The 10,293-nt window shown below is 44.4% G+C and overlaps 1 protein-coding gene across 1 annotated transcript; it reads right to left on the reverse strand.

Annotated features, from left to right (window-relative positions):
• Positions 1 to 2,012: 2,012 nt before the first annotated feature.
• On the reverse strand, positions 2,013 to 9,933 carry CHIA (chitinase acidic). Its single transcript, XM_065404470.1, has 11 exons — positions 9,909 to 9,933; positions 9,038 to 9,067; positions 7,286 to 7,487; positions 6,297 to 6,353; positions 6,025 to 6,190; positions 4,990 to 5,114; positions 4,398 to 4,521; positions 4,008 to 4,193; positions 3,343 to 3,462; positions 3,079 to 3,220; positions 2,013 to 2,284 (listed from the first exon to the last, which is right to left on the reverse strand). The coding sequence occupies exons 1-11, from the start codon at positions 9,931 to 9,933 to the stop codon at positions 2,013 to 2,015; spliced, it is 1,449 nt and encodes a 482-aa protein (XP_065260542.1).
• Between the last annotated feature and the right edge of the window lie 360 nt (positions 9,934 to 10,293).

Genomic DNA, 10,293 nt, shown 5'->3' on the forward strand with positions numbered 1-10,293 from the left:
CAACGGCAGCCCCGGCGGAGCCCTGCAGCGCGGGGGCTGCCTGCCCTCGGGGCACTGGTGCAGGTTCTGAGCTGAGGCAAGGCGTGATTCGTGACAGCTGTTTTGTGGCCCCGCGGTCCTGTAGCTAATTGGGTCGCTGCGCTGGTCTGGCGCTCGCAGTGAGGCTGGGGATGATGGGAGGCTGCTCTGACCTGACCCATTCGGATCCGCAGTCCGCAGCGTGCAGGGTTAGGCTGAGGTTACCTAGCAAAAAGGGACTCTCAATGAAGGGTCTGAATAATATGCATCCAAGCCACAGAACATTCAGATGAGAAATACCACATGAGGCCAGTTCCTATCAGCATACTGCAATGTTTAAAAGCAGGGGTCCTGGAACAATGTGTGTAGTGTGGTGTGTGTGTGTGTGCTGAGAGCCATTGAACCAAACTGTAAACCCTGTGTGTAATGGAAACCACTTCAAGCCAGGAGATGGAGCACCTATGTTTAAAAGCATCCCTATCTGACACGCCTAACCCCCTGGCACACACAGTGTTGTAGATGCTTTCTGGATAGATAGAATCATAGAATATCAGGGTTGGAAGGGACCTCAGGAGCAGGGCCGGCTCTAACTTTTTTGCTGCCCCAAGCAGCAAAAAAAAGCCCCGCCCCCCCCCCCCCCGCCCAGCGCCGCGCCGCCGGAACCCCCTCCCCCGAGCGCCGCGCCCCGCGCCGCCCTCCCGCCGAGCGCCGCGCCGCCGGAGCACCCCCCCGCGGAATGCCGCGCCGCGCAGCCCCCCGCCACCCCAAGATTGGCCGCCCCTTACCAGGTGCCGCCCCAAGCATGTGCTTGGTTGCCTGGTGCCTGGAGCCGGCCCTGCTCAGGAGGTCATCTAGTCCAACCCCCTGCTCAAAGCGGGACCAATTCCCAACTAAATCATCCCAGCCAGGGCTTTGTCAAGCCTGACCTTAAAAACCTCTAAGGAAGGAGATTCCACCACCTCCCTAGGTAACCCATTCCAGTGCTTCACCACCCGCCTAGTGAAAAAGTTTTTCCTAATATCCAACCTGAACCTCCCCCACTGCAACTTGAGACCATTGCTCCTTGTTCTGTCATCTGCCACCACTGAGAACAGTCGAGATCCATCCTCTAGATCCATCCAATTGGTCTGGGGGGAGGGAGATTCTCCTCTTTTCTTCCCACCCCCAAGCCACTTTTAACCAGCAGTAGGAGCTGCTGTCATGGTTGTCAACGTGTGCAGTTGGGAGTAGTGGGCAGAATGCTGGATTTGGCTCCTTTTGAGAGGATTTCTTCACTCGACTTATTGGCCCAGAAATTTCCCACTGTTGTTAATATGGGTGCTGCTCCATTGCTGGGAGCAACTATGGGAGTGCTAGACAAGACTCTCACGGCCTCTGGTGTTTTTACTGTTGTGTTTCGTTCTGCTCAGCAAAGGTCTAGCTGACAGTGTGATTAAAAAACACTGTTTTAAATGGCACATTTCACACTTTGGGACACACGCATTGTTCCTTGAGAACAATATTGGTTGATTGGTTTGTGATTAAGTCTTTGGTTTGGTATCTAAATACCAGTTCATTCCTGACTTTGCTATAGACTCCACTGTGTGACCTTGGGCATGTCACTCTGTCTCTCTAAGCTCCCCAAAATGGGGATAATAAACCTTCCTTTATTTTGTCTTGTGTGCTTGTCAGCTTGACTGTAAACTCTTTGGGGGCAGGGACTGTCTCTTATTGTGTACATGTACAGCGCCTACCACAATAGGGCCCCGATCTCAGTTGGTGATCCTTTAATATAAAGAATAAAATTTCTGTCCCTGGGGGCAAATTAAAAATGCCGCATTATCTAAGAAGAAATCTAAAATAATAAAAAGTGATGCTGAAGTCACTGTCCAGCAAAACAGACAAACACACTAGGGCTTATGCTACAGGCTTTTATTTCAGAATTTTGGGGCTTCGGGGATATGCATAAAGCAATAGGGAATTTGGATCGAGTTCATCTGCTTGGAGATCCTGGTTTATGCCCAGTTGCAGCAGCTGCAGCTCGTATCAAAGACCAGGCCGGTTTGGCAGTACTGCTCATAAGTGATGCCATTCAGACAGTGCCAGAAAGCATTCCTGTTGTTGGCAACAGGGTAGAGGCCATTGGCTTTGCCAGCACAGAACCCACTGCCACCGGAGCTGCCGCCACTACCGGAGCTGCTGCCGCTACCGGAGCTTCCACTGCCACTTCCTCCGCTACTGGGAGCCTCTGTGATTGGAGCAATGGGCTGAGCAGGAGCAGTGCAGCCTGAAACAGAAAATGATGATACTTAATACAGATCGGTCTATAATGATCCATTATTTTATAACATGCCCAATCACTCTAGTATTAGATGCAGTGCTTAGAAGCAGGGCACTACCATGTACAGCCTGCTGTCTTTGAGAGGTACAGTGTGCTGGCTGAGCCTCATGATGACTGCATCAAAAACTGGAAGAAGAAGGACCTGATCCAATTCCCACTGAGATCCATGGGAATCTTTTCATTGGCGTAAGCGGGTTTTGGATTGGGTGATAAGTGGGTACCTCCGTGATGGATTCAGAGGTTCAGACTCACCTCTGTTGTAAACCTGTTGCAATCGATGGAATTACTGGGCAATCAGGGCCCAGACATGTAAAATAATCACGCTTCAAGTAAAAGGAGATTGATCTCCAAGGGGACCCACTAGAACAGCTGTTAATTTTTTTCCAGAGTGGGATGTTGTTTAGAACACAGATCTTTAAAAGGGACTGCCAGATGGCAGGGGCACCTGTAAACTAGCTCAGGCTATTTTAGCAACAGCAGTGAGTCCCCTTAGTAAACCAGTTTGTTTGTATCCCAGCAAATTTGGTCTCTCTAAAGAGCCATGATTTGACTGGAAGGTGGGGTGGGGAGTCACAAAAGGAGAACTTAATGGAGGGTGAATTGTGGGCAGGGATATAAAGTTGCTTCTCTTGAGAGGGTGTAGCTCAGCATTATATACACCAGTGGGAGTATTCAAATTCTCATCTACATCTGAGGGAAGGGTGTTAATTCTGGGAGCCCATCCTGCTGGAGTCACTCACTAGTGCTCTGCAGTCCAAGAACGTTCTTCAGGGTGTTGATCAAGGGGAATTTGCCCTGGTTGCAGAATGTGCCAGTGAAGTCATCCAGGTCAATTGTCCACACCATAGCACCACCAAAGTTGTTCTTCATTAACCACTGAGCCTGTTAAGGGCCAGGAAAGAAGCCAAGATCAGTCCAAACCCTACAAAAAAGGGACTCAGGGAACTACAGTTATGCAGAATGGGATCCCACTGGTTTTGATAGGTGAGAAGGTCCCATCGTACCTTGAGGTTGAAGCTCTTGATGTTGTCATATCCTACCCACTCAGTGCTTTGGTATGCATAGGGGACATCCTGAGGGGTATCCCACGCTTGAGTGGCTCCATTCTTCAGGAAAGTGCAGATCTAAAAACAGTGAGGGTGAAACAGAAACAGAATCTTCCATCACTGCTGCAACCGCATCGCCAATGGACAGAAAACGGAACATCAGTTTTGAAGCAACAACTCTTGTACAAAGTAGATTCACTTGTTTTCATCTCATACTTTATCGGTGGCTTTGTGGGCTCCTATACTCTGGTGTCTGTTCTCTAGCACACAGTAAACAGATGTCAGCTTTTTATTGTCAATCAATGAGGAGCTAAGCTACGAAATTTAAATTCATGTTTCATACTCTGCTTCCAGAGGTCTGGGGTGTATGGTTCCTGAGTTTTGGTTTGGGCCTAATTCTAGCAGCAACTAAGCAGAAAGAGGAAAAACAGTTAATCCATGATGGGGGTTGATTAAGTATTCATTAATATTAGATGTCACAATTGATTTTCTGTATACTCAGTTACAATTATTCCAAGAGAAGTATTTATACTCTGATTTATATGCATTGTGATGGCCTGAGATTGTTTTAACAAGCAGATATTTTTATTCAGTTGTGCACTGCAACTGCATAGCACACAAACCTCATAGTAAGCCCAGAACCCAGACTGTTTTGTGTAAGGTCCAGCAGGCCCCGGTCCTGAGGTTGGAGCGCCGACAGCAGTGTTGGATGGGTTGCTCAGGATGAAGGTGTGTCCATAGGCTGGGAATCCAACAATGAGCTTTTCAGCTGGGGCACCGTTGTTCTTCCAGTAATTCATGGCATATTCCTATAAAAACAGTCAGTGAGTTACGGACTCTGGATCACAAGTGGCAGGTAAATTCTTCCATCACTGCAGTTTTCAAGGATCAGTTCTTTGTTATTAATTTCCTATCAGAAACCTTTGGATACATTTAATTAAAATATTGGGTTTTGGGCTTAGTTCAGTTATGTCATTATAGGCCTTAAAGGATCTTGGTCAAGATATACGTACAATATTGAGATAGATATTGCTGCCAGTGTCAGCGGGGCCTTGAAACAGGGGGCTGTTCTCTCCAGTGTACCCCTCCCAAGAGCCGTGAAAGTCGTAGGTCATCACGTGGAAATAGTCCAGATACCTGAGGAGATAAAATTACCGTCACTATTGTCTTCATCTCGGAATGGTTCATTTTCTCATCAACGGTGGCTTTTCAAAGCCCAATAAGAAGCAGTGATCTAAACAGCCCCTGTATTTTTAGCATCTACTTTAAAGATTCTCTGTAGATAAAGGATGGATTTTGCTTTAAGTGCCAGAAGTTCACTACAGATACCAAATTTTTCAAACTTCAGTGGCTTAAGTCAAGCACCTAAATCCATATTGGTCTGAGTTTTCAGAGGTGCTGAGCCCCAGAGCTCCCATAGGTTTTAGTGGGTGCCCAGCACCTTTGAAAATCAGGGCTTTCTTTATTTAGGTGCCTAATTCGGCAGCCAGGCTTGAGGCTTTTGGACATGAAGCTGGTTTTCACAGTGAAATATATTCATTGTCTCGAATGTGGCCTGGGCTTTAAGCTAGGGATGAGGAGTATATCTGAAAGCATGGTACTCACTGGCCGAGCTGAGGAATCTGGTAGCCTGACTCAATGTTAGAGAGCCCTGCAGCCACAGCAGCGGTGACCAGGAGCCTGGGTTTGTTAACCTGCTTGGCTTCCTGCTCGAAGGCTTCCAGCATTTCCTAAGGCAGATTAAAAAAAAGACCCCATAATTGGTTAGGAGCAGCAACGCTGAGCACTGGTCGCCCTCAGTGTGCACCTGGTGAATTAGAAATGGCCCCGTTCCCTCCTTGAGAATTGTTACTGCAATGACTAGGCCCATTAGACTGCTCGGTTTTGTCCACCCATGTTTTGTTAATTCTGTCTGGCAATGTGAAGAAGACGGGTAAAATTTTCAAAAGCGTCTAAGTGAGTTAGGCTCCTAAGTTCCACTTTCAAAAGTGACTTAGGCACTTGAAAGCCCAAGTCCCATTGATTTTTCAATGACATTTAGACTCCTAAGGGCAGATTTTCAAAGGCACTTACGCACCTAAAGATGCAGATAGTCGCCTAGTCAGATTTTCAAAAGCACCTAAGTGGTTAGGTGCATAATTCCCATTTAAATTAAGAGGAGTTAGGTGTCTAATATACTCAGGTGTTTCTGAAAATCACACTAGGCACGTGTCGGCATTTTTACACACCTAGATACTTTTGAAAATTTGGGTCTAAGTGTTTAGGTCACCTTTGAAAATGGGGCTTTAGCTTCTAAGTCACTTACACACTTTTGAAAATGTCACCCCCCACCTTTAATATTCATCAGCTGTGAAATTACAAGTACTAAGGGCTCTTCCATATGATCATAAACCTACAGCTGATTTATGGTCAGATCCTGCATTCTTATCTATCCTATAGAATCCCATGCACATTTGCTGAGCTGAATATTAATTAATGAATAAATAATTATGCTAATATCACCAGTAGTAGGTATCATATATGCTTTTACATTTTACATGCATCTCTGGAGCATTTGTAGTGCATTGTACAAACAATGTGACTTTTTTCTTCTTCTTACTGAGGTTTCTTTCAACACTGAGGAGCTGGCTTCCTCCTTACCTGAACAAGGACGGTGAAGAGGCCCTTATCCTGAGCTGTGCTGCCTCTGGAGCCAGGGTATTCCCAGTCAAAGTCTATCCCATCGAATTCGTACTGGCGCAGGAATGTGATGACGGAGCTGATGAAGGTCTGGCGAGTCTCGGGAGTGGAAACCATCGCAGTAAATCTAGGGAGGAAAAAGGGGAAAGGAGTCAGGTTGCTGCATGGCTCACTCCCTCAAATGTTAAAAATACCAGGATGCAGTCAGAGAGAAAGGGATGGGTTGGACTTACGGAGCTGTTCCAAAATTCCATCCTCCGATAGCCAGGAGGGTCTTCAGTTGTCCGTTCCTACAAAGATTGAGATGGGGGTATGAATAAAGAACAAACGGAGGAAGTCTGGTTTGGTATTTCCCACTGTATTGTAATTGCTGTCCTGAGACAGAAGAGAGACTAGTGTGCTCTGAGATTCGTTGTGTTACCTTGCCTTACTCAGTAATACTTAGCTCTTTATAGTGGTTCTTTTATAGCCATAGAGCTCAACACACTTTACAGAGGGATAAGCATCTCATTATCCCTGTTTTACAGATGGGGACAATGAGGCAAAGAGATTGGAAGTGACTTGCCCAAGGTCATACTGCACGTTAGTGGCAGAGCCAGGAAAGGACCCCAGGTCTGATTCCTCTCCACTGTGTCACATTTCACCCCTAAGTGAGCCTTAGAAATTGATAGGCCATCTCCCAATTGATCACTCATTGTTGAAAGTAGCTCCATTTGATTTAGATCTGTATTTAATGGGAACATATTATATATAATATACATAAATAGAATATACACTTGGGTATATTGCTTTAAGTTCCCCGAAATCTATTTTGTATATAGGATCGTAGTAACTGAAGGTAAATAATGATCTAGACATGGATTCTCATGAGCTGCTGTACCATCTCCCTCTACAACAATACCTCAGATCTTCAAGGGTGGTTACTATGGTGTTTTGGGACTATGTCTAGCACTTTGGAGCAGCCAAAGAAGACACTGTCTCTAGGTTTCATGCTGAGCCCAGTGCAGGCTGGTCAGGACTTTGGGGGCTCAGCCAGCATTGTGCAGATGCCCCTGCAGTGCAGACATGATCCATAAAGCTAGCAGTCATGTGTGCTTCACTCTGGAGTCTCAGTGCCTTGTTCATAATAATGCAGAGGTTTTAAAGGATCTCTAGTATATACAGTCAGGTGTTAGTTAACGCACAAATCTATCTTTAGTCTCTTGCCATTTGGGTTACTCACTGGTTTTTCAAACCGTTGAAGGATTTGTAGAGAGTCAGGTCGTTCCATTCAATGGTAGTGATCTGATTGTTCTTCATGCCCGCAAAGGCATAGATCAGGTGAGTACAGAGGCATGGGTCGATGTTATCAGGCATGAAGCGCCCAAGTCCTGTTCTGTACTGGGCCCAGTTGGTGAAGTAGCATGTCAGCAGATAGGCAGAACCTGTTTTTGGCCAAGAGGAGGGGGAGATGTCACAGGGATATTTGTCATAATAAACTACCCCGGTTCATGAAAATGAAGCATGGCCACCAAATGGGACCTCAGGGTAGAGATGATGATGATGTTCTAAAGAGGAGCATTCTAATCCTTTAAGACCCAACTCTGAAAACCAGACACAGTGATTGCTACTTTAGTTTCAGTAAAGTCAATGCTGACAAAATAAACCATCAGGAAAAATGCAGCATTTTTGCACAGCGTAGAAACATAGGAATAGAAGACAAGGAAGGATGCTGCATAGTTCCTTCAAACTCCCCCATTTAGGCCTGGTACCAGCGTTTGTGGAACCACAATTCATAAAATGTAGAAGCTATGAATGAGCTCATGAATGTCCAGTTAATGTCTTGATGATATAATACAGATATCCTGATTTAACCCACTGAGGATACTAATGATGGAAGCAACCAAGCTCCTAATGGCAAGGTTGGATAACATTGCTAATTATGACAGGCAAACAGTATTATTTGAATTCTTAGGCATTGGTCTATTCTATTAATATGAGAGCTGATAAAAAAGGATGGAATTAAAAAAAACAGTTTTCCCCCTTTATTCAAATCTGAACATTTATCATTTTGAAAAGTCAACATTTTCAATTTCAAAAAGTGTCACCAGCTGTTTGGGTGATTTAAAAAAAACAACAACCCAAAAACAAAACTTTAAAATTTCAACCAGCTCTAGTCAATATCAATTATGGGCCCGCTTCTCCGCTCACTCACAAGGGTGTAAATCAGGAGTGATGCCACTGAAGTTAGTAGTGTTACACTATTAGTAAAACTAGTGACAGGAGAATCAGAGCCTGTCAATTTTATGTGGATTTTATACCTTTACCTTTAAAACAACAGAACAGCTCATCAGTTTTGTCTGGCGGAGGAGGAAAATGGAGCTTGGTCACTGATTGAATGTGGTGGCTTAATGCACTGTTCTGAGTGCACTGATTAAATTATGAATGTCATGCATTTGGATTTTGAGCTCTCCTTAAAGCCCATCTTGCTCCTCATACAATTTAGGTCTGTAAGGAACCACGGGTTGGGTTATATCTAAGTGTTTATATTTATTTTATGCTTTCCTGTTTTTCTATACTTGCCATTGTGGATGAGCTATCCTAAGATCATAAGCATGGCCAGACTGGGTCAGACCAATGGGTCCTTCTAGCCCAGTATCCTGTCTTCCAACAGTGGCTAATACCAGGTGCCCCAGAGGGAATGAACAGAGCAGGTAATCATCAAGTGATCCATCCCCGTCGCCCATTCCCAGCTTCACAGAATTGTTTGTTCACCATGCTCTATGTATCTCTATCTGTTCAACTGCTATCTCCTGTAGAGGGGCTATGTGAGTGGGATGTAGACGGGACATCACTGTTTTGTTTGGATCCATTTTAAATGAGCCTCAGACATTGAAAATAGTTATATAGGGCTTAATTCATGGGTGGGCCATAATACAAGTAAGATATGGTAAATACCAAAGAAAGAGCAAAGCCATTTAAGAAAAATACTCACCCAGCTGAGCATTCAGCAAAAGTGCCAGACCTGTCAAGAAAAGCAAAAGTAAAGAAACTATCTGAATAAAATGCAAAATGCACAAACAGTTCACAAGCCTAGGGCTCAAATGCCTGCAATCAGTCCCAGTCATAAGATGCCATATTGCACTCATGAATAAGACCTTCCCAAGGATTTGACCCTTGCAAATAAGTGGTCAAATCCTGCCTATGAATAAGTAATATCAATGGAAGTTGTAGATATTCAGGGATTGAATTTAGCATGCATCATTCACGGAAGATTGAATCAAATACTGTAGCTTTATTTATAAAGGTCAGATAATTGACCGATAAGTCCTGAAGATAGGAGTGATCAAATATCATGTCTCAGGCTGTTAAACTGATGCCTTAGGTGGTCAGGAAGGAATTTTCCATCCTATGCAGAGCATTGCGCAATTGGTTGGTGCATCATTGGGAAATTCTTTGACCTTCTTCCAAGCACAGGCATTGTCCACTGCTATGGGCAAAGTACTAGCCTAGATCAGTGGTTTTCAACCCTTTTGCATTTGTGGACCCCTAAAAAATTTTGAATGGAGGTGTGGACGCCTTTGGAAATCTTAGACGTAGTCTGTGCACCACAGATTGAAAACCACTGTTATAAGGTAATGACAACCTTTTGCAGACCCCTTAGACATGGCTTAATTTAGTATGGTGAATCTGATCTTCGGCACATGCTTGTATGCAGCACAGAATGAGTGCTCCGTAAGGATCTACTGATGTGCTAAGTCGCTTTGCAGAATAGAACTGCAGCTTAAAGTGATCAAAAATATAGCTGCACAGTTCTTGTGAAAATAAGGTTACGCACCAATATAAAATAATATGCATGGACTTACCGGTGAGGAGGATCAGCTTCGCCATGATTTACTTCTGTACTGATCCAATGACGTTTCTCTCGTCCTTTTATACCATGTGCCTCCTTCTTTATCACACGGTCACCTTGTCACCAAAGAGACCCGAACGATGCGGTATCTAACAAAGTTTAATGGTTAGCTAATGGATAAATCAACAAAACTTTCCAACCTCCCTTTGTAATACAATAGATGCCATTTTCTAGGTAACCTATCTTATATAATAGTCCTGCCAATGTGGAAAGGGCAGACCTAAGGAGATATAAAAGATAAGCATCAATTTTCCAATGTGCAGGTTCTTGTACTATTTTAATGTCCCTAATTAAAATGTATTGTAATGTATTATTTGCAATGCAAATAACCTTTTAAT

The sequence above is a fragment of the Emys orbicularis genome, chromosome 4 (genome assembly GCF_028017835.1).
Source record: "Emys orbicularis isolate rEmyOrb1 chromosome 4, rEmyOrb1.hap1, whole genome shotgun sequence".
NCBI classification, from domain to species: domain Eukaryota; kingdom Metazoa; phylum Chordata; order Testudines; family Emydidae; genus Emys; species Emys orbicularis.

Coding starts and splice junctions, on each gene's coding strand:
- CHIA (XM_065404470.1), bottom strand. CDS start 9,933: ATGGCGAAGCTGATCCTCCTCACCG. Junction 7,488..9,037: donor TTTGCTGAATGCTCAGCTGG/GTGAGTATTTTT, acceptor GGCCAAAAACAG/GTTCTGCCTATCTGCTGACA. Junction 3,221..3,342: donor TCAAGAGCTTCAACCTCAAG/GTACGATGGGAC, acceptor GGCCCTTAACAG/GCTCAGTGGTTAATGAAGAA.